This window comes from Manacus candei, unplaced genomic scaffold, assembly GCF_025592945.1.
Source record: "Manacus candei isolate 608988 ecotype Guabito, Panama unplaced genomic scaffold, ASM2559294v1 h1tg000027l, whole genome shotgun sequence".
NCBI lineage: Eukaryota > Metazoa > Chordata > Aves > Passeriformes > Pipridae > Manacus > Manacus candei.
This window is the reverse complement of record NW_026138075.1, coordinates 7,057,689-7,081,977: the sequence shown is the minus strand read 5'-3', so window position 1 is coordinate 7,081,977 and position 24,289 is coordinate 7,057,689. Positions and strand designations below refer to the sequence as shown.

The 24,289-nt window shown below is 37.8% G+C and overlaps 1 protein-coding gene across 2 annotated transcripts in view; it reads right to left on the bottom strand.

Annotated features, from left to right (window-relative positions):
* Positions 1-24,289, bottom strand: part of SMC5 (structural maintenance of chromosomes 5) — a 46,480-nt gene that overhangs the window by 14,657 nt on the left and 7,534 nt on the right. The window contains exons 6-17 of one of the 2 annotated variants that reach the window (XM_051789337.1): positions 23,651-23,791; positions 19,370-19,531; positions 14,949-15,020; positions 13,862-14,117; positions 11,570-11,724; positions 8,818-8,931; positions 7,649-7,743; positions 7,313-7,445; positions 5,821-5,994; positions 5,511-5,680; positions 4,588-4,711; positions 1,418-1,540 (exon numbers count right to left, since the gene is read on the bottom strand). In XM_051789337.1, the coding sequence (XP_051645297.1) occupies positions 1,418-1,540; positions 4,588-4,711; positions 5,511-5,680; positions 5,821-5,994; positions 7,313-7,445; positions 7,649-7,743; positions 8,818-8,931; positions 11,570-11,724; positions 13,862-14,117; positions 14,949-15,020; positions 19,370-19,531; positions 23,651-23,791 (1,719 nt within the window). Of the gene's footprint in view, positions 1-1,417; positions 1,541-4,587; positions 4,712-5,510; positions 5,681-5,820; positions 5,995-7,312; positions 7,446-7,648; positions 7,744-8,817; positions 8,932-11,569; positions 11,725-13,861; positions 14,118-14,948; positions 15,021-19,369; positions 19,532-23,650; positions 23,849-24,289 lie in introns of both variants that reach the window. The other variant, XM_051789338.1, reaches the window with a different exon arrangement.

Genomic DNA, 24,289 nt, shown 5'->3' with positions numbered 1-24,289 from the left:
CACTTGAACACTCAGAGGAGCTTTCCTCCAGAGCAGGTGCACTTCTAGAAATTCTAACCACTGTGATTACTAATTTTAGGGTTTTATTTGTTTTAATGTTCATTGAGTCAACCATCAAAAATAAAGCACTGATATGATTTCTTCTAGTGATGGGGTTGAATATAACCCAGTAACGACAAGTAATGGGATCCCACCTGACTCAAACACCTCTTCTCTAGCGAAGGAGGCAATTTTTGTTTAAAAACTATCAGAACATTTACCTCACAAGTACTGTCTACTAAGCTGACCAGACATCTAACTATGTACCAGCCCAAGCTTCTCTCTAAAATGATGAAGATGTGGGCGGAGACAACTAAAAACATTAAATACATTTCCCAGTGAAAATACACACTGCTCACATGGCTTTGTAATATATTCTTACTCCTTATTGAGCTCTAGCAATAGTCACTTGCATTGGATTTTGATAAACTCCGAATAAAAGGTGCATCATGTGTGAGAACTGATGCAACAGCCGTTTTCCAAATAACATGCTGGACTTGTCTATGTCTTCAAGTCACTTTTTGCTCCTCTTAGGAAGCTCTCCTCTGCCCAGTTTTCCTGCAAGTGACGGAAACCATAACCTCAAGTGGTTTTCTAAAGACATGCCAAGGTCATTCTTTTTGGAAGTATGTATCCATATCCATGCAAAATAACTATCACTTACCTTCTGAACCACTTTCCAGTTCTTATTTTTATTAATCCAATTGAATTAGCAGTAGGTTACAGGTAAAGAAAACAGAAAACTTACCTCTCTTTGCTTTCATAGTTTACTCCCCAGAGCACTTAAAGCTTGTACCACTACACAAATACAAAAATTGACCTCTATGCAGCAATCCATGAGCATCACAGCATCCTCTACTCTTCGAAAAGAATATCTGCCTGCAGAACTAATTCCTCAGAAACTGTCTTTTTACCTGAACACAGCAAAGCTTCCTTAATATGATCAATACAAGGGCCATACATCCTCCTTTCTGTCCGCAAAAAAAGGCATTTAATTACAGCACAAGGCAATGAGCTATGAAAGAAAGGTAAAATAGTTCTGTTCTGCTGCTGCACTTTCTGGTTCATCTTGAGTTGGTATTTCCCACATGGGTCAGAGCTACTTGTCCATGGACAGACTCAGAAGAAAAATAATACTTCCAAGTGACAGCTAGCGTTTTTACACACACGATGTATTTCAACAAAAAGATCCAGGGTATGACTGTTTGGGCACATTTTCACAGCAGCTTATCTGTCTTGAAGTCAAACTACAGAAATCAAGGCTAAATATTTAGCAGTACTAATACCCACTCCTAAGCAAAGACAGAAAAGCATCCTTTTGAACTTGCACATAAGATGATGTCATAGTAGATATCCCAGTATTCATAGAAGTCTTTACCTCTGCAGCTTTTAGCTGCACAGTTCCTGGTTTATACTCTGATTCTAGTTTGGTCTTCTCAGCAATCACCTTACTCCTTCGAAGAGTCAAAACCCCTTTGAGGATGCTCAGTGGAATGATATCCTAAAAAGAAAACAGAACAGATAATTTTTTTTCCACCAGAGACTCAAAACCAATATAATCACTATCGGGCTTCAGAAATTATCCAATTTTTTTAGTCATAACACACAATCTCACACTGTGTTCGGCTCATCAACACTGCTGTCAAATTCAATGAAAAAGGTGACTTATTGGTGACCCAAGTTCTTCAAGATGTACAGTCACCAAATATTTTCATCTCTAAATATGTGTATACACACACACACACATCACTTTCAACCAAACAATTTTACATCAAAAAACCCCACATTCTCTTTCCCTTCACCATATGTGAAACGTAAGAAAAGCCAAGGCAGCTTCAAGTGTTTCTCAGAGACAGAATTTGGTGGACGTCATGGTGGATTTTGGTGGCCACCATATGTCACACATAGAGATGAAAGGAGGTCAAAAAATAAACACGAAGATATATACATCTCTTAATGACAACACAAGGTGATTGACAGATGTACAGTGACTCCAGTGTCTTGTTTCTTAACTGGAAAAGTGTCTGAAAACAGAAGGAGGCTCTATTTGGGAAGCTTCTTAATAGGCTTCAGTGATTTCCAGAACCTGATTTGACAGTGTTGACATTAAAACGCTTGTTTCTTTAAAAAAGTCGGCCTCAGGAATGATCTAGAGGCTTCAAAATCAGCAACAGATTCTTGGCTGCTTGAAGGGTATCTTCAAACTTTAATTTATGGGGCATTGAGAACACCAGTTTCTCTCTTTTTTTTTTTTAATGATTGGCTTATAAATACAAAAGAATCCTCTCCCTTAATGAAAGGGAGGACAAGGTTTCAGCTGTCAACATAGAGGACCTACAAGATGAAGATTTGAGTGTGTTAGCTTCTGACCACAATGATGAGCCATGATCTGACAAGGTTTGATATCTGAATTTCTGTAGTGTGAACTTGGACATCGGAAAATGTCTATTTCCAATTCTCTTAAACAGCTTAAAAACAACTATCAGAAATGCAAACTGAAAAAAAAATTTAAAAAGGGAGATAAAAAAAATGGAAAGCCTTAAGATTATTCAGTAACAACAGCACAAACAGAACTACATCTAAAAGCAGTGCCAGAATCTGTAACTATGGAACATGGCTGTTTCTGTCAACTGGCTGTAAAGTATTGATATGTATTAGGTACGTGCCAGGTACACTCTGCCGTGTGTGTTTGTGTAAGTACACATGCAGCCTGTCTCTCTAGTTGACTCACAAACTCTTCTAAAAAAAGAGATCATATTACCATTCACATACACACACAAATCCTGTCTATTTTAAATTTCCCTCTGTGGCAGAAATGAGTATGTCTGAAACATACAACTACTGAAGTTTTTCTCACTTTAATAACTTACAGCTAGTATAACTACAGAACCTAATAAAGAAAATACAAAGACTCAACTTTGGAAGCATTCATGAAGTTTGGCTCGGGAACAACTAGATATGTATGGATTTCAACTATTGTGATGAAACATATAATGAAATATCTTCCTTGTACCAGACCATTTTCTTCTTTTCAGTATGTACTAGCATGTATTTGCTACAGCACACCATGTGTGAAAATTGAGTTAACACACAGCTGAAATAAATCCTTTTTGCAATCAATAACTATTTCAGGCAAATACCATCCATCCTCCCCTACACTCCTGGTATTCTGAGAAATACACAGTATGCGTCAGATCTGTTTTCCTGTACTGGGTGAAAAAGAATTTAGGAGACATTCTTCAGGCAGGTCATACAGCACTCAGTAAACAACTTCAGCTGCACTTTACAACAGCAGCACATTGCACAAGTTTTGAGAAGTTACTTTTCAGCACTGTTACTAGCTTCACAAGTTCTGTAATTTCTGTGAAGTAATCTACAGTTTAAGTAATACTTTTAACATGGCAGGTGCCTTCTGCCATTCTTTGGCATTTCCAAACTACTGTGGCTGGCTGACCCAAAGGTGATCTCTGAAACAATGCCATCGTTGCCAAGTCCACACCTATCAACAAACAGAAACAACCCATCCATCTGGAGTATTTTTTTCTGTATTATATAAACATCAGCAAATGAAATATTTAGAAATCATCCTCACTTCAAAGGTAACACTTAGCTCTTTTCAGGGGTAAGCAAGAACATGTTTCGATGTTAGTAAGTGATGGCAAAGGGAAAACAGACATGCTCAAAGCGGTTGCAAGAACAGGACCATTTCTTGCTGAGTGTACAAGCAGATTCCTTGGAACTAAATGTCTTCTAGTTACTAAAACAAACCATCCAAACCCCACCAGTCCTCCCCACCCCCCCCCCCCAAAAAAAATCACCCAAGAAAATTCACCTTACCGCATCTTCCATCACTAGGACTTGCAGGCTTAAGCTAATCCAACAAGTTAAGTCCAGACTGTTTCTTGAGTTAAAGAAAAGCCTTATGACATTGGAGCCTGAGACCTGAGTATCTTTCCTATCCTTGACATTTTCCACAGTCACAGACACTCAGGTCACTTTTTCACATAACTAATGACTATTCTTTTCTCAGTAAAAACAAGAACAGAAAAAAAAGGGAGATGATGAACTAGAGCGGAAGAAAAATTTTAGAGTTAGGAAGTATTCAGAAAACATATTGGATGAAACAGTTACAGAGTTCATTCCTGTATTTACTGAATCAAACCATGGATTGTTAAGACTTCAGTCACAGACTCTCCATCAACACAAGCAAATGATCTACAGATCAATGACAGATGAACAAGTTCAAGTTCATAAAACCTTCAAAAGAACTTTCTCTTGAAGAAAACTAGCTCAGACATTTACAGGAATGCATGCAAATACTGCATGTCTCCTACTTAAACTAAAAGAATTGGACTTTTCCTATTATTGTGAGATTAGCTCAGCTGATTAAAGCATGGTGCTAATAAAGCAAGGTTGTGGTTTCAGTCCCTGGATGGACCATTCACCTAAGAGTTGGATTTACTGATCCTTGTGAGTCCCTTCCAACTCAGAATATTCTGTGAACTCCGTGAATAAAAGTGGAACACATACTAAGATACAAATACATACCTTTGTGAGATACATAAACTCAGTAACGAGTTCTGCTTTCTGTTTATTTATTTCTTTGATCTTTAGATTCGCCAGTTGAGATTCCTTCTCTACATCAATAGCATCTTGTTCCAGCTGTCTTAAACTATGGGAGGAATCAATATTTGATTAATCAAATGCATTGAGAAGCAGGCTGGTCTGGCAGTGATACAGGCTCAGGACAGACTGACTGCAGCAAAGTTCACAGTGAAGGACTTGGGGTATGGTGGAACAGTGAGCTGTGCATGAGCGGGCAGTGTGCCTGGGCAGCAAATACAGTCCTTGGTTGTATGAGTAGAAGCACAGGTAGGATGAGAGTGATTTTTTTCTCTGTTCAGTACTGCACATGGTCAATGAATGACAGTGGTCTAAAGCTGAAAAGACTGAGACTGGATGTCAGTGTTGTCTACTGCTTCTGGGAGTGTGAGCTTAAATGAAATACCTCCTCAGCCATGCCCAGATTCTGCCTTAAGACAGAGCATAACGGAAGAACTAATTGCAGAGGCCCACAAAACAAAATAATGTTATGAAAAATGCTATGGACAATTAAGTCCAACTCAAACCCTGACACACTTACTTAGCACCATTTATGTACATTATGGTATTATCTAGATATGTACCACTAAAACAGATGAATATGGTAATATTAGGGGTCACTGTATGGAATTATTCAAACTGGAATCCTATGATTTTATTACAGGAAACCATCTGGAACACTGTTACCTGGTCTTAGATACTGCCTTAAATCTTAACTTCTAAACACCTTACTTGTCTTGATTATCACCTGTTATCTGATGCTCAGCCACTGGTTACTTTGTAAAAGCACACTGTAGTAAGAAGGTGGCAAAAATAACTTCGTTATTAAAATGTTCATTTTGCATAAGATAATATGGCTTGTTACCTACCTATCATACTTCAAAGCCATTTTTGATTCCAATTGTCTCCTTCTGTTTCCTCTCTCTAAAAGGTCCTTCTTCTGTTGCCTGAGCTCATTGTCTCTGTGTTCCAGATGTTTCTGTCTCTCAAACAACGTAGCCAAACGCATATCCAATGCCTTCGACATGTTATTGATGTCCTGAAATAAAAGAACACACACCACTACCAGCATTCTTACTACAAATATACCATACTAACAACATGCAAGTATGCTCCTCTTATTGTATAGTAAAATGGGTAGTAGTTCACAACATATACAGCACAGAGATAAATTCCTACCTGTTGTTGGCTTTCCAACTGCCTTCTTTCATCTGTATCCACAGAACCACTGAGAAACTGTGCTGCCCTCAGGAATGTGTTAGTAGAGAGGGTTCGATTTGTATAAGAAGATACTTTAATAATATATCTTTCTTCCGCTGTGTATATTTGCCTAAATTTGGTTTCTCGTATGACCTAAAAAACACACAAAAATATTGATCTGACAAAAGCATTGCTTAAGGCAATGCTTTTCAGAACAACAAATAAACTAAAATCCACAGTAAAAAAACTTCAGTTTATGCAAGACTCTGACTTGCTAACAAGCTTTGCAAAAAGATGATGCTATGTTTAATGCAGCATTATACTTGTAATTCAGACTGGTGAGCAAAGAACTGTTAACTGTTACTGTCATACAGCAGTTAAACAGGTTATGACTATTACTATATTACAGATACCAGAAGCAACTGTTAATATTTGTATTGTATCATGAACAAGGATTGTACTGGCTGCAGATGCATTGACACCTTATAGGTGTAGCCTGCATAACACAGAAATAAAGTACTCAAGAAACTAAAAGATGAAGCCATAAAGTGCTCTGTAATGCATTATCTTCAGTCAAGTAAATGCTTCTGGAGAAATAAGGAGATATAAAAATACTAGTTGCTACTTTTAAATTACTCATATCAAAAAGGGTATGGTAAATCTTTGGTTATTTCTAATAATGCAAGGTAACACAGTACTTCAAAAAGATATAAAGACATAAAATGTCCAGTAAACCAGAAAACAGCAAAAAGCCTCCACAGGATAAGATAAATCTGACCAAAAATTTTGTTCAGTTTATATACACAGCACCAGCTGTATTCCCTTGATTTGGTTCAGTAAAGAGAGTGTTTGATTTACCACTCAGACTCTGGTTGACAACTGTCCTTGTTTCAGTCAATAGAGGGTTAATTTTCTGCCATAGCCAAGAAAGGGCATGGCTGAGGGGGTATGGTCCATGACCTCTTAAGTCATCAGGGAAGAGATACAACATGCAGGTGAACTCGTGATGGAGGGGTGGACTGAACCATGGACAGTCTCCCAGGTTATCCACAACCGTGAAACGCTGCAATGAAGCAGCCAAATGAATGAAGCCTCTGTGGTAAGGGGAGGGCAACAGTTGAAATATAAATACTAGGGGCCTGGCAGACTGATTACTGAGCTGCATCCCCCTCTTGTCTACTGCAAAAAATTAACTCTGTCTTTGGCCCAAACCAGGACACTGACTTGGAACAGCATACAGGTGAAAGACAGATTTAACCTCCTGTGAAGTACTGTATTAAAATAATTGAATTTGTTAAAATGTCTTGCAGTATATTAGCCTATAATGAACTGTTCCCACTTCTAAAGGACAAATAAAAGGAGAAATAAAATCACTAAAGCAATTTTTTTGCTTTCTCCAGATTAACTTGCCAAAAAATTTCCACAATAAAACTCTAGACTATAGGTGTTTGTGCTACTTCAGATACTTCACCTTTTCAATCATGTCTCTGGTCTTCTCTGTTCCCACAGGAACTTCATGAACATGATATTGGTAACAAAGATAACTCATCACAGGACGAGGAGCATCAAATAACTCTCGTAAATATGAGAAAAATCCATATTGGCTGAAAAAAAGGAAAAATAAGCACCCATCAGAAATCAAATTTAGCAGGTAAGCAAGTTGAAGTTACTAAGTCAGAAAGAAGTCCCGCTAACCCAGAACTGAACTGGTCCAAAAATCTGATTTGCATAGAAAATTCTAATATATAGCAGCAGCAAAAAACAATTGCATTTAAAACCATTCCCCCCAATACAATCTGATACATACTGTAATTCCTCAATAGGTCTTGAAGGGAGGTTTTCAGCACATGATGCAGCAGGTGCGCATACAGCATTCACTCTTAGTTTCTGATGATCACGTATCTATATTAGATTTGTTAAAGAAGACCAGAAAAATTCACCACATGAAAATAAAGTATTTATTATCAATTTACAGCATCAGAATTCTTTTAAACTGATGACCTCTGGAAGAACCCCCACAAATACACTCTGGCTCAGGTATAACCAAGTTCTCTAAAAGCAAACTCTGTTAATGTCTCTAAGTATTATGCACTACAGGAAAACAAAATCTGAACAGTTAATCTGGATGCAATAAGGAAGCCCATGGTCTCAAGCTGTATAGCCATTTTGCACAGAGAATGGCAGACCACTGACTGCAAACATGTTGAAAAACCTAACCCTAACAGCGCAGAAAAGACTGCGGCTATAAATGAAACATCAGTTTAGCTAGTTAAAGCAGCCTTGCAATGGGTTCCACAACCTGCAGGCAAGACAAGCCCTCAGAATCTCAGATATCACCACTATCGTTCATGTATATAAAAATTACTAGCTTCTGTGAAGGGCAGACCTGTGAAGGTCTTCAAACATTGCAGGACAGTTTGTCATTGAGCACACTATTCTGCGGACAGTAGATAGGAACCATTATGACAGTTTAACACCATATCTTATGGCTTTTTCCTCCTGCATCATCTACCTGGCTTTCAAAAGGAACAATCTCCTCTGTGATTCAGGAAGGAGCAGTACTAAGAAAATACAAGCCTGATTTTTAACTTGGACCATTGCATCTCACAGAAGATGCTCTCTTGTCTCTTTCGTGAGAAGGCACTGCAAAATCTTGGTACTCAATTTGTAGATCCCCACTCTGGCCCGTTTTCTTGTACACAGTATTTTATATTTAGCAATTATCACCTAGTCAAAAAAGACAAGAAGGTATTTCTAAAAAGATATTCTTAATATTTCTGCATTCCTCTACGGAATGTTACTCTAAGATTTAAAAAAAATCTTACTGATTAAGAAAACCTTAATCCAGAAGAAAACCTTTAAACACTTTGCATTAGCTATTGTTCCAATCGAAACTTAATATTTACTTGGTAAACTCCAAAGTTTAAGGTTCCTACATCAGTATTTAATCGATTTTTAAAATGAGTGCCAACTTGCCTCTACAAGAAACACTTCCATATCTTCTTGACTCTCAAAAACAAAAGCCCTCATGTCATCGCTTGAAATGTGGTTTTCAATATATTTAGCATGTCTACTGTCTCTTGGATTGATCTAATAAAAAAAGATAATGAGAAAGTGATTTAATACAATTGGACGTATCACCCCAAAAAACATTTTAAATAATCAAGATTATATGCATGCCTACATTTAATGAAAACAAAGAAAATGTCTTTAAAAACATATCCTCTGCCTTTTTTGCAACCCATTCTCTTGGGAAGAAATCTACTGTAAGTCATAGGTCATTATGCTTAGTTTTTAGCCATCCATATCCTTCTTCAGCACACCCAAAGCTACCACCTCTCTCCATACCACCACTCCCTCTTCTGCTCCACCCTATCCTTACAATTGCAACCACCCCCATCTGATGTCTAATGGCCTTGCTCCAGTACTACTAAAGCTTTCTCAGGGTTCAGAAACAATCAAGCTGAGGAATTAACAAGCAGAAAACACCACACTCCACAAACTATTCGTATGGAGCTCCCCTTAATTGGATACCGTGAAGATCAACTACAAGTAGAGAAAAGTGAACCACGACCCAGAAAGATTTTGAGACTGGCTGAATTGTCTTTGAATTATTTAAAAAAAAAAATTCATGTTCAACAGATGAAGCTTGTCATATCTGAAATGTTAATGTACTTTTCAGTTGACTCTCACTAGTAATTAGACATTATATCACTTTCCATAACACGCAAAGGCAAAATTAGACAGACCTACACAATTTAATAACCTCAAGTCAGCCAAAGGCTGGGTACAGTTAAAAGCAATTTGAAAGCTAAAATTTTTAAGTACATGAGACTAACTTATATACCAAGTATGCTGGTTTTGGTTGGGGTAGAGTTAATTTACTTCACAGTGGCTAGTATGGGGCACTGTTTTGGATTTATGCTGAACACAGGGTTCATAATACTGAGATGTTTTTGTTATTGCTCAGCAGGGCTTACACAGAGCCAAGACCTTTTCTGCTCTTCGTACTGCCACACTGGTGACGAAAGTGGGAGACTGGGAGGAGACATGGCTAGGACAGCTGACCCTAACTGACCAAAGGGATGCTCCATACCATGTGAAAGCACACAAAGCATAAAAAGTAGGGGGAAGGAGGAGGAAAGGGGGACATTTGGATAAATGGTGTTTTATCTTCCTAAGTGTTGTGGTTTAGAAACAGTATTCTCCAATTTAGTAGTCCCACTAAAACTATGCTGCCACTCACTCCTCACTTTCCCTTCCCTTTTCAGCTCCCACAGGATGGAATTGAGAATTGGAGGTACAAAAGTTGAAAATCAGAGGTTGAAAAACAAACAATTTATGTGAACAGCCATAAGATAAGAAAATGAACAGTAACACCCTCAGTATTAATTACAGAAGGTGTAAGAGACCATTTACACAGAAAGCCTACTCTTCCCCACCACCCTTCCTCCTGACTGGAAAGGGACACTCTTCCTCTCAGAAACAGAGAAAGTCCCTTTTTCCCACCCCTGGTAGTGACATGAGGTGGGATCAACAACATTAGGGTCTGGCCCCTCAGCCACACCTTCTCTCAGCTATTGCAAAAAATTAACCCTGTCCTTGGCTGAAACCAGGACACCAAGTCACCATTAGATGTGATGGGGTCATGCTCTCCTGAAGGCTGAACACCTCCCTGCCCACAGGAGGCAGTGAATTAATTCCTTATTTTGCCTTGCCTGTGTGTGCAGCTTTTGGTCTCCCTATTAAACTATCTTCATCTCAACCCATGAGTCTTTAGGCTTTTACCCTTCTGATTCCTTCCCTGATCCTGCTGGGGGGGGAGAGTGAGCAAGCAGCTGCTGCGTGGGGCTTGGTGTTGTCTGGGGTTGAACTACAATACCAAGAAAAATTTAGACATCAATGGATGTTACAGTATGTAACGTGACCTTAAAGCAAAGGCATCCTATCAAAGCATTTGTAAAATTAACTTGATGTGGTCTTCCAGGAAGAATTGAAATTCTTGGGATTCTATACTAAAAAAAAGTAACATTGAATAGTCCTAGTGCATGTACAAAATGTAAGAATTGATATACAAATATTCTAATATACTTATTTAAATTGCAGCAATACACTATTAAATAAGCTTGCAATTCTGATGAGAAGTGCACTCATCCTCTTCACATTACATGGGGCATATATAGCAAGATGCTGGGATAGTGATTGAGTAATACACTAAAAAAAAAATAAATCTATATCCTCTTTGAAAATTTATTCCTGCTATTCCTATCTAGTACAGCATCTGTCAAACCAAACCAAAACTAGGGATGGATCACATGTTTCTGTCTGTAGCTGGCTGTGTAAAGCAAACCAAAAAGATACCTGGGGATCACAGACATGTAACCATAGCTGAGCAGGTTGTGCTATAAGTGGAGATATTCAATTCCAATACCAAGCATCAAGTAAGAACTACTGAAGTCTAAATAACTGGATGCACCTTAGAGGAAATCTGCAATAGACACTTTCTTGAGGAGGGAAGGAACCATCCCATCTTATTCAATGTTGAGAACCACAGTATTGCCTATGAATTACAATTACAAATAGTTCATCATGCTAATGTATCCTGCATGTACTTGGCAGGACATTCCAAGGTGTGTCTTAAAAGTTTTTAAAGTTGTTCTCCAAGTCTTGCAACACATAAATAATCTAACCATTAACTATTCAGTGATATGCAAGTAAATTTTCTTACTTCAAGCATCATGGGTTCGTAAACTTTTTTTTTAAACTTGTCTTTGTTCTTTCTTAGCCACGTAAGAGCAGAGTATGTGTCCAGGAATCTCCCTCTGAGGTTCTCCTCCTTCATTTTCATTATATTATTAAGTTTTCCAAGGTGATCAATTATTCCTGTAATTTAAGATAGTTTCTTAAACAGAGTCCCCTAGCAAGCACACAACAGAGTCCCCTAGCAAGCACACAACAGAGTCCCCTAGCAAGCACACAACAGAGTCCCCTAGCAAGCACACAACAGAGTCCCCTAGCAAGCACACAACAGAGTCCCCTAGCAAGCACACAACAGAGTCCCCTAGCAAGCACACAACAGAGTCCCCTAGCAAGCACACAACAGAGTCCCCTAGCAAGCACACAACAGAGTCCCCTAGCAAGCACACAACAGAGTCCCCTAGCAAGCACACAACAGAGTCCCCTAGCAAGCACACAACAGAGTCCCCTAGCAAGCACACAACAGAGTCCCCTAGCAAGCACACAACAGAGTCCCCTAGCAAGCACACAACAGAGTCCCCTAGCAAGCACACACTGTAACTAGCATTTTCCAGTATTTATTGACTGTGCTACTCCAAAAAGAAGGTTGTTAGTAAATGCTAAGAACTAAGTTTCTCTTTCCAGAATTGAGAGACACTGCTTAAAGAAATGTTAAGAACTATTAAGGCTTAAAGACTAAAATAAAGTTAAAACTTTAAGAAAAACAAAATGTGGTAGTACAGTAGAAGTACAGGCATTTCATCCCGAAAGTATATTTCTTCAAGACTGTTTTTTAAATACAGTGATAGAACATAACATCCCAAGAGAAAAGAAGCAGTGGGACTAGTAACATGAATACCTGTGTGTTATTTCATGCTTGGAAAAAACAAAATGTGTGACAGTAGATTCTGTGCGCTAGTCAGCAGAAACAGATCAAATAGTTTCTGTGCTGCTCAAGAGAAAATACATAGTGTCTCCCTCCCTCACTGTACCTCAGTTTCTTCTTGGATTCTATGACAAGTTAACTGCCAGACATATGGGTATGTGCAAATGAGCTAAATTCACTGAGGAATATATCCAACATCTCCTACCTGATAAGGTATTGTTTTTGAATTTTGTTTCTCAGAAAGAAATAATTGTAAATCCTAGGCTAAAGAAGCTTTCTGTAATTAAGGTTACCTAAAGTTCATCTAGAAAGGACAAATGCATCAGTAGCTAATGTAGAGATAAATATATATCTCTATTTATTAAAGAGTATGGCGAAATAAACACTTGAAGTACAAAGATCAGTGTTTACAAAGCCATAGTGTTGTCTACTCTCTTATATGGATCTGAATCATGGGTCATCTACCACCACCACCTGCAACTCCTAGAACATTTCCATCAATGCTGTCTCTGTACAATCCTAAACATCCACTGGTCAGATTATGTGACCAATACATCTGTTCTAGAACAAGCAGCAGTCACAAGTATTGAGGCCATGTTGCTGAGAACACAGCTGTGTTGGGTAGGGCACGTCTACAGGATGAAGGACCACTGCCTCCCTGAGATCGTGCTTTGTGGTGAACTTGCCACCGGCTGCTGCAAGAGAGGAGCCCCGAAGAGAAGATACAAGGACTCCCTGAAACAACATCTCAGCCTTGGCCATACTGATCAACATAACTGATCTACTCTGGCCTCCAGTTGGGAGGCCTGGAGACACACCATCTATAACGCTGCTGCTTCCTTTGAGAAAGCACACAGGATTGCTCTCGAGAAGAAAAGACAACACAGGAAGAATCGTGCCTTGCAGAACATACCACCTAAGGAGTCTTTCTGCTGTGCCTTTTGCAACCGGACGTGCCTGTCTCGTATTGGCCTTTTTAGCCACCAGCACGCTTGTAAAAAATGTGGGTGGAACCCTTCACAAATCTTCATTTGCGAAGCCTGGCCATGATTTATTACAGAGATAATTGTAAAAACTGCCTCTTGAAAGAAAACTGCTTTTATTTTTGCATCCTACTAACTACACACCCAAAAGGAGTCCCCTTACCTGAGATCAGAAACACTAATTTTTTGGAGAATAGTTTTAAGGTCAATTGTTACTTTTGAATATTCTCATTCTATTTTGAAAGTCTTATCTGCTACTTTTAATAAAACAGGAGAGAGGACTGCTATACACATATGCCAACTATGAGGCTTGAGGTAAACACCTGAAATTATTTCACTACAGCCGGAAAAGTAGATTCTGTACAGCCATTAACACAGTAAAATAAAGCAACAAACAAAAACCCAAGTAACTTACTTTTCTCTTCTCTCTCTTGATTCCTTTTCTCTGCTCTTAGGTCACTGATATCACTATCAATATTTGTCCTTTCTTCTTGTAATTTTTTCAGCTCATTATTAATAGCATCAATCTGTGGCTGAAGATTCTCACATACTGCCATTGTGTTCAGCTCATTCTTCCACGTCTCTATTATCTCCTGAGTAGTGTGTATTTTCTTCTGTCTGTCCATTTCTTCATCTTTTTTCATTCTCAGTGCTTGCTTAATTTCTTCAATCTAAAAATTTTGAGTATTTTCAATAAGGAGTTTAGTATATAGAGCCTAGTCTGTAAATATATATATATATACACACAAATGCCTAGGATACCTGTACAACTGGTATTAAATGCTGATATAACCATGCAGTCAACCCCTAAGAGTCTGTCACAATTCCAATAGCACTATGACAGTTGAAGTACATAAGTAAAAAAACAATTAGGCTTTTAAAAGAATTACTGAAGTTCCTTCATTTTCACCAAAGCGTAAGCCTAAAGCTTAACATATTCCTTAACACATCAAAAAGTTAGTCTGTGATTAAATAAAACCTCTAGCACAAACACAACTTTGAAATTTTGACTCTGCACCCTTGTACATTTTACTTAACGCATTTCTTGACCAAGTGCTTAGATTAAGCTCTAGCACTGGTTAACATCTTTGCATTTTCTTTTGAAGAGATGCTGGATATATACACTTACCAGACGCAACTATCTCACCTCTCACACAGAGGGTCTGAGGGCATTCATAATGCTGAAGGCATCACTACGGAGACTGTAGCTTTTCAAGGAAAGCCTGTCATATATAGTGTGTGTATATATCCATATTTATACACACACATTGTCTATTCCTAAGTTCGTTGCACCAAGGCAACTCACTTTATGTAGCATACACACATCCCTTAGTAATACTATTTGACTAACAGGAGTTCTGAAGATTTCTTGTGCACTGGAGGAAGTGAAGTGTGCAAGCACTTGCAGCATCTTCATGGAAATGTGCCACTCCGCTAACAGAAGAGCAGACAAAAAAACCCAGAGAAACACCAAAGAAAGTCACAAATATCAAGACTTTTACCTTTTTTTCTTTCATCTCCAAAGCATCTTGCTTCTGTTTAATTCTCTGGGAAATCTCTATGATTTTAGCAGTCTGCATACAGAAAGGTATTTAAATTGTAGTCATTAATTCAATTATACTCGTAATAAGCAGTCATATTTTAAGCAACATTCTATATAACATAACTAAGCATTTACTCCATATTTTACTAATGACAAAGTAACTTACAGTTTTTTATTATTCTTAACTGTATCTGTAACATGTAATTTCAGCAATTTGTGAAGAATTTAGAATGGCGTGCAAACTGTTCACAACCATTCAGCTATAGATCTGCCAGTTCAGGCATGACATATAGAGGAAGTGTCCTAACCTAATCTGAAATTAAAGTAACTCCATCCTTGATTTCAAAAAACGTTATATATTCAGATCCTCACAATTATAAAGTGTTCTTACCTCTTTTTCCAAACCAACTTTACCAAAGAAAGTTGATACTTAAGAGCAAGCAAGGCGTGAGTTCCTAGACACAAGCTGGCCAAACAGAATTTGACAGTCACTTGCCTCTGAAGTGGACTGTGCTGAAGCTATACCCTACACAGTTGAGCTTGACAACTTGTTGGCTCGTGTAGGCATCCATGTCTCTACTCTTCCTCTATCCGCAGATTCTATAAAGGTGTACAATAACATAGATTGGAAGGAACTTTTTGGCAGCTCCCAGTCCAATTCCTTTCTCAGATTAGGTTTTATTAGTGTCCAGGCACTTACACACCTGAGTTCTGAATGCAGTGGAGTGTACTATGCTTTCTCTGCAAACTTAATTCCTCCTTTCCTGAATCCTCAAGGTTGAAAGCAGTGCAAAAAGAATACTGGAACACTACAGAAGGATGGAAGGACTGTAAGAAAATTCCAATGCAGACAAGGAAACAAATGCAGCACTCTCACCAAAGGACACGTCTTCCTACAAACCAAGTCATACAGAAAATACCAAGATGCACCAAGAATGGAGAAAATAGAACTACGCAGAATCTTCTCCCTTCCACAATCTCAAAGATACACAAAAACTTGAGACTCAGACTCCACAGCTGTTTGCATGAAGGCAACATGGAACGAATACATCTTGGTCTTGCAGTTGACTGCTATGAGGTACTGATTCTGTGATGCTCTCTCCAAAGAGCATCTGAAGAGGAAGCTCTCTCCCAGGAAATTGATGCACAATGTTCACAAAACAATTCTGAAGGCTCTCAAAATCAGGACACTATTAAGGAACTGAAATTCCACTTTTCAATTATTATATTTTCAGTTATTATATATTTATATATACACCTATCCTACAGAAAAATAACTATAATTGTCTTTATGATTTTCCTGGTACAGCCACAACAGACTGCTTTATACTATTAAATATGGATAAAAAATTGCATTTCAGAGTCAACTGTCTTCATACACCTTTAAAGAGACTGAACCAGAAACTGCTCTAGACTTCCCCTATACAATTTTATCAACTCCTTCCTACAAAACAGGTCTCTTCCTTTTTTCCCCACAATCTACACATCCAATGATCCCAAAGCACCAATTCTGACTAGTAATTTTTAATCTAACCCAATAACCAAAAGAATTTTAACACAGGAAGAGACAGGAACAAAAGTCATGTGATGTCTTGACACACTAATTTCTTCCCAGATTTAGCTCCACCTTTACTTTCAGTTCAGCTCCTTCCAGGCAAAATTTTAACTCTACGCCCAGCTTTTTACCAACAAAGACAAAGAGATGGTTGATCTCTGCTCTCACATATATACCCTCAAGCCAAGAGCAAGATCTCAAGCACCAGTCAGAATTACAGTTACTTGATAATGGATACAAACCTTGACCAAGGGGTCTGAAGACCATTCCCTACAGGTCTGTGTGCCCAAAATAGAGCAGACTTAAAATACTAAACTGCTTTTGACATTTAGCTTGAAAAGGAACTCCTTCTGAGTCAGAATAGTTACACTTTTTCTATAATAAAATCATTCATTAATCAACTCCTGTTTGGTTACAGAAGAATTATCTATGAAATGCTCACCAAATGCTTACACCTACAAAGATGGAATTTCAAGTTACAAAAAATTCAAGCAGTCTACAAAAAAGTGACACACTAATGAAGAAGTAGCAACTTAAACAATTTTAAGGTATGGTATTTAAAACTCTTGTGAAACTCCTGACAGTGCAACCAGCAATGACTCTCCTTATAGAAGGCATTCTAACAGCTCAACAGGAAGGTTATGTAGAAAGGAAATGGATTTCAGCACCCAAAGAAAAGCTACTGTCACAAAAATTCACAAAGTAGCAATACTCTAACATCATCTTCACTGGCCTACTATCTTACAAATTGTTCATGCCATAACCAAGTATATAATATATTCCCTTAAGTCTTTTTCCACAATCCTGGACTGTATGCATACAAGATAGAATAATCATCATTCAAATTAGACCTGGACACACTATTTAATACCGGAACAAAACTCAGATTTGGAAATGTCTTACTATAATATTAAATACAAAATAGTAACTAATGGTAACTAATCACTGGAAAGTAGTATTAGAATATTACATTTGATGTAAATAATTTATAGAACACTTACTGCAATATTCTAATACTGCTTTCCACTTCTGGCTTCTGAAATATTGCAAACAGATGTACCTAACCCATTTTCCGAGCCCCAAACTAAACATCACTTCAGCATACAGTTAACCTTGTGAACATTTTGTATGTGAAAGCTTTACTCCACAAGTTTAGATTGAGCAGAAAAATACGCTGATTCAAGAGTATAAATCAATCAGCTAGTACATTCCCCCGTTTTTCTTCCACTTTGTACAAAGTAGCCTATGCCAAGCAAGCTCTCTGCAAGTTAAAACTAAAACAATCCCTGTTTTGTCCTAGGTTTCTCATACAGAGTACACAAGATCTACAGAGGATAACTTTTATATGACTATAGCCCAACACTTCCAAGACCAGTGGTACCAATGGTTAAGTAGAACTCTTTCCTATTTGAAGAAAACATATTAGTACAACATTCATTAAACTGAAAGATGAGTAAAACCTAGCAGGATAACACCAAGCAGTGAAAACAAAGCTTATCAATTCACAAGCATGAAGGCTCTTACTGCATATGAAAATTAATTTCAAGCTTCCAGCTGTTAACTTTCCTCTAAGGAAGAGCAAAACTTTAAACAACAACAAAAACCTTCAAAACAAAAAACCTAACTACAGCAAAAAAGTCCACTTCAATAAAACTACAATATTTTTAAACATTTAAGTATTCTGAATCACAATATAATAAACTTTTGTAGTAATGTGGTACACAAAATCCAAAGAATACATTTAGCAAAAGGCTTTCCTAATAATAACAACAATAGTGAGGTACTTGTGTAAATGGTATTTTCAGGTACAGTGTGTATCACAACAAAACAGAAACGCTGTAAACAACAATCTGGATTTTGTTTGTCTTTTTTTCTGGCTTGGTTTTGGATGTTTTTTTGTTTGGGGCAAGGGTGTTTGCCTTTTTTATTTTTAAAGCAACCATGTGCATGGCCCAGTAGCTCAGAGTGGTAAATGCCACTGAAGTTTCAGACCCTGATTCTACAAGATGCTTCAAGGTAGCAGTTGTCTACAGGTGTCACATGTCTCCATATCAAGTCCTCTGATCTGATCAGTTATCTTCAACAAGAACTCACTGCAGTGAACATTCTCATGTTATCATTTATCTTCAGTTATCCACTAAAAATTTGTGCAGCTCATGCAAACAATGACTTCTGCAGTCTCAACAGTATATAGTAGTTAAAACTCTGCAGAGAATTACAGTACTATTTTTCATACAGAAATAGTAATTTTCCATAAACCCTGATAGCAGCTATCCAAAAAACAGGCAGTAGGCTGTAACACATAGGTAGGTTTACCATTAAATTCCCTTATACATAAAAATACTCACAACCTATGGAGGATTACTGTGCCCTCATGGAATGACATTCAATATTTAAGGAATGCGATAGGCCAGAAAAGTTGTAATTTAACTTAAATTAACTTCCCAAACTGGTTACATTTTAAGAAGATAAGAGCATCCACAAATCCAAACCATAGGTGAAAACAAGCATCTAATTCAACAAAAGTACCTAACTTAGGGAAACTGTTAACATGATATCCCTGTGAAAAGAATTATAAAATTTGCTCCTACAAAAGCAAGAGCAGACTTACAGAGTTGCTTCTGAATTTTTACTAAGGAATGTATGCCTAGAACAGAGATACGAAGGCAACAAGAACCAATGGCACAGGTGCTTCAGAAAAATTTCTTCTGAAACACATCATTATGACACATGAGAAAGCAAGCAGTTACTACTTGACATTTCACAAAGCTGAACAAAGAACATCTGAAATATAACACATGTTAACCAAGAATTTCAATACCTACATTATCTCTTGTTTTCAAATCCAGACTGTTCAAATTTTCTTCAGCTTCTCGGATTTTTTTTGCCCTTGGGAACTGTCTTTCTTTCAGAATCTCCAGGTCTTTCTTGGCTTTGTTTCTGCGCTGTTTCACTTCCATATACTGCATACGAACATTTTCATATTCCTTGGAGGAGTTGAAAGTAAAATAATTAAAGACTTCCATCTTCTACTCCACTATTTTATACTGCCCTAACATTTTATTTCATTATTGTGAGTTTTAGGAGAAAGATCTCTTTCAGAACCTAGTATTAGAACAACTACTTAAGAAATCCTCCTGTTACTAGTCTCAATGACTAGGAGTTGTAAGGATTATTCAGTCCCCAGTGAACAAGCACACAAATTAATTGGTTCTTAAAAATTATGCAATTCAAGTTGCAGAAGAAAAAACCAATTTGTCTGCAATTACCTTGCCTCTAAGTCCATCTGGGATCAGTGTGGAAAAGTAATTCTTTACCCCTTCTGTCCATAATTTGAGACTACTTAAGCAGAAGTCCTCAAGCTAAGGAGCAAATAACCACAGACAACTTCAGGAGAAAGAAAAGGAAAGGAGCTGGACAGATCAGACCTAGTAACACACATAACTGCTTAAGTAAACCAAGAGGATAGAGTGGAACAGAACTTCAGAAAACAAACAAAAACTCCACCATACATCACAAATAGCAAAGAAGTAACTATCTAGGAAGTTTAACTGGAGATACATTCCTGAAAGGAAAGAGATGGTAAGAAGTATGGTGACCAAGAATTTCCACTTCAAGAAGGTAGGAATTTTGAGGAGAAAGCAGTTAAAACAGAGAGTCATTGTCAATGATTTTTTTTATGTGTTATGCTCTCTGGAGGAAAAAAAGAGGATGGAAAAAAGACCCAAACAAACAAAGAAACAAAAGAACATTGCTGCTCCAGGACTGTTAAGAGTTCACAAGTAAAAAAGGTGCTCAGAGGACCAGAGGGAGGAGGAGTAGATTCATGGATGCAGGGGGATTGAGGAAGGGAGAGTTGTTTGATTTTGTATACACTAAAGAAAGCCTCTGATTTAGAGCATATGCCTAGTTTATTCCAAGCCTTGGAGCATTAAAATAATAATAGATAAAAACAGCCTGGAAGCTCTATTTGTAACAGCTAACTCAGCTTTATCTGCTACTGTGTTTTCATAGTTACTGAATTACCCTGATTAATCACAAATACATCAACATAGGTTATAAAATTCAAGGTCTTTTTTCATAGCATCTTTTTCATAAAGCCAAAAAGTACTTGAAGAAAGCTGCTGTAACTGATGTGGAGTATGATCAGCAGCCAGTGTTACAAAGTTACAGAGGTAAAGCGATCATACTTTCACTAGGCTGAAAGAATAAGCTTAAAATTTAGCTCTGCTCTAAAGAAGTTATTAAGTTTCAAGGTTAAAGCAAATACACACACATACAATTATGTTTCATTTCTTCCTAAAAGTTGTCATGACACCGCTTTTATACAGTTGATCCCTTTATCACTTAAGAAAACTTGACTTTCACAGGACCTCTATATTTCAGTAATCCTTAAGCAAATAACTTTGATCCATGTAATTATGTACCCTGTTAAAGATCTGCAGAACTTCTAAAGCACTTCAGCATCCCCAAGAGATTTGCATCTTAATCAGAGAACAGTATTTTTCTTAATTGTAAATGTCAGAGGAGGAAAAGAATGGACATGGCTTGGTCAAAACACATTTTCAAACTTATGTGTTTCTAGGACACTTACAGCAGCAGGCAGAACAGCATTTCCTGCCATTAAACTACCTTAAACCAGTATTCCTCATGGTACATCACAACCTTAACTTTAAGCTTTGAGGGGTAAGAAACCCCTTTTCTGTAAGGCTTTATAAAAGAAGGGTTATCTGGGTCAAACAAAACCCCCTAGCCCCTGCAGCGCTGACTGTAGATGACACCATCACTTGATGCAAGCCCCACTAAGGTACACACAAGAACATAAAGCATCCCCTAAATCCTTTAATGTGGTACTCCTATGGTCCATTCTACGCAATTTAAAGCACATGTTCAAAAGTTTATTAGGCAGACATGCATAAAAATGGTGCATAATTCTCAAAAGAGAAACTGTTGGTGCTGTCTAGAGAAAAATGCTTGATTAGAAACATGTTGCTCAGGCGAAGAGCAGTAGAGTTTTCAGAATAAAAATGCACTTTGAGAGTGCTCAGAACATTAAGAAGTTCAGCACTAGATATCCCCTTTTCCATTAGGATCAAGAGATTGTCTAATGTCATATTTCAGTTAACATGTTTTCAGGTTGCCTGTCTTCCTATTTTACAACATAATGCAAAGTTTATATATCTGCCTCCCCCTGATTTGAAGGTTCACCTACAGCTTCTGTTTTCTTACAGAGGTAAATCTAAACAGCTAGGTGTGTTTGGTCTTCAAGTAGAAACCTCCCTTTTGGAGAGGATGAAGGAGAGAAAACATCCACTCAAGGAAGAATTAACTCCCATACTACCCTCAACTTTGGTAAACCCAATTTGAAGACACCAAAAACATTTATTCGTAGGACTACACAGTGCTAGGTCAGACAACAAAGAAACATGCACTTTTAAGACAATGCATTTCTTCTTTTAGAGAGAGTTTGATATTTTGCAATGTAGGAGAATAGCAAGAGTTCTACCACAATTGGACAAACCACAAAATGGCAACAGAATGTGAATTTTGTTGCTGCCCATAGCTCGAATATCCTCTACCTAATAAAATAATTATGTTGATGATGACTTTCGATTTCAACTGTAGATTATGCACAAGGAAGTGACTTCTACTAAAACATTCTAGTATACACTACTGAGCCCGTATTATAAATCAGAACTTAACAAAGGTGTCAAAACACACTGCTGTTTCTATGGATTCAGTGGTCAGAAAGTTAAATTTATCTCAACTAAATGCACCCACCAAAAGCATTTAACATACTGAGCAACACAAACTGTCTGGAAGACAGCACTGAGAGTAAGGTGTGAAAGAGTTTCACTACATTTGCTTAAGAAATAGGTAACTAACAGTAATGTTCTCAAACTTATGGAAGGCAATTTAACTGACAGCAGATAAAATTCCTTAGTTTAGTTCTCCCCATGCCATTTTCCAACCAGCCTTCAGAGTCCTGTATATACAAATATCTTAGAGAACAATCAGTATCCATCTACATTAACTACACAACACCTACACCTCTCTTAATAAAATAATTCTCTTGTTAACTCAGCCAGTTAACTCATTGTTAACTAATGCATCTGCAGTATGAAAACCTTGCAACATTCAGCAAGTGCTGACATCACAGAATGTATATCCTACTTCCTACCTACCACCATCCATCTATTTCAACTACCACCCCTCTGTGCTGTTACTAAAAAGATTAAGGCAGTGATGGTACATCCCTTGACCCAGTTGCTCAAGATGTAAAGTTTTCTATATATAGCCATGTGAGGCTTTGTTACATGCAAAATTGCAACAAAATGACTTAGGAAGCTTTCCACATTCTCCACAAATAGTACCTGCAAGTTTTCTTGCAAGTTCTGTAACTCTATTTCCTGAACTCTAGAAAGCTTGCCAATGAGACAAACATTTCAGTAAACTGAAATCCACATCAGTTTAAACTCTTTAGAAAAATTTAATCTGACCAACCATTCAACACTAAACTACAATTATCAAAGTGCTGTTCAGAAAGACTTCGTTTTGTGTAAACAACCTGTTCTTCATTCTAGGCTCTTTTAAATTTGTTTTAAAATTTCTATCTGTCCAGACACTAATATTTTTGAGAATGGCAACCTAAATTCACTGTCATGTATGTCATGTACACCAAACCTCAACTAAAAAATTAAGGGAGAATGCAATCTGTAAAGACAAAAACCCTAGCAAAAATATGGGAAAAAAAAGTTACAGCAGGAAGAAGTACAACTGGTTAGCACTTAAATTAAACCAGTAGTGTCTGCACACAATAAACTACCGCTCCTGGCCTGTATTGTTGGCTTCCCTAAATGGGCAATAACTGCTTGAATTACTTCTGAAGCAACTTCTTCAGTCCAGCTAGATATGTAAGCAAACATCTGATCACAGTTAGGCCAAGAACAGTATTTCAAAACCTGACCTGTTGTCTGCATTAAGCTTCAAGCTGCTCTGGTCAAACTTCTTTTAAAGCAACTTTTGGCCTATTTCCAATTTTGGGGTGTTACAAAAAATGGGTTAGGCAAGGAAAACACTGAAAATAAAAATAAAAAAAAACTTACCAACCAAGGCCTTTTCCTCTCAAGCATCTCTATCAAGTCTATGTGGCTCTTGTGCTCTAGGTATCTGTCAACATCTTGCTTGTATCGTTCAATCATCTGTTTCATTTTCTCCAATGAGTTAGTTTTTTCTCTGCACAAGTGCTGCAATGTAAGCATCTATTTGGTGAAAACGTTTCTCAGAAACAGTGCACATCTCACCTGTATGTTAAAGCAGAAATTTAACACTAGAGGGGACATTTTAGTACAGCAGTAAATAGAGGGGTACAACCCAACTCAGAATAGTTGTCCCGTCTCTCTTCCGAGGGAGAAGGGCTTCCTTCTGGGGGAGCTAAGCCCAGTACTGGCTCTGAGCTGGCAGGAGCGGCTGGGTGGCTGCTGGTTCTGAGCCAGAAGTGGCATGGCTGTGGTCAGGTCAAGCCCCATGGTGAGCATTTTTGCATGTGAATCACTTTCTCTTTTGTACACTTTTGTTATTAGTGTACAATTTTGTTATCAGTGCTGTTACTATTCATTTTCTCTCCCTGCTGTTTCCAGCAACTTCTTCTTATCTCGACCCCTGATCTTGTGCCTCCAATTCTCTCCACCCACCTGCATGGGGAAGAGGAGAGGGGAACAAGCGAGCAGCAGTGTGGTCTGGAC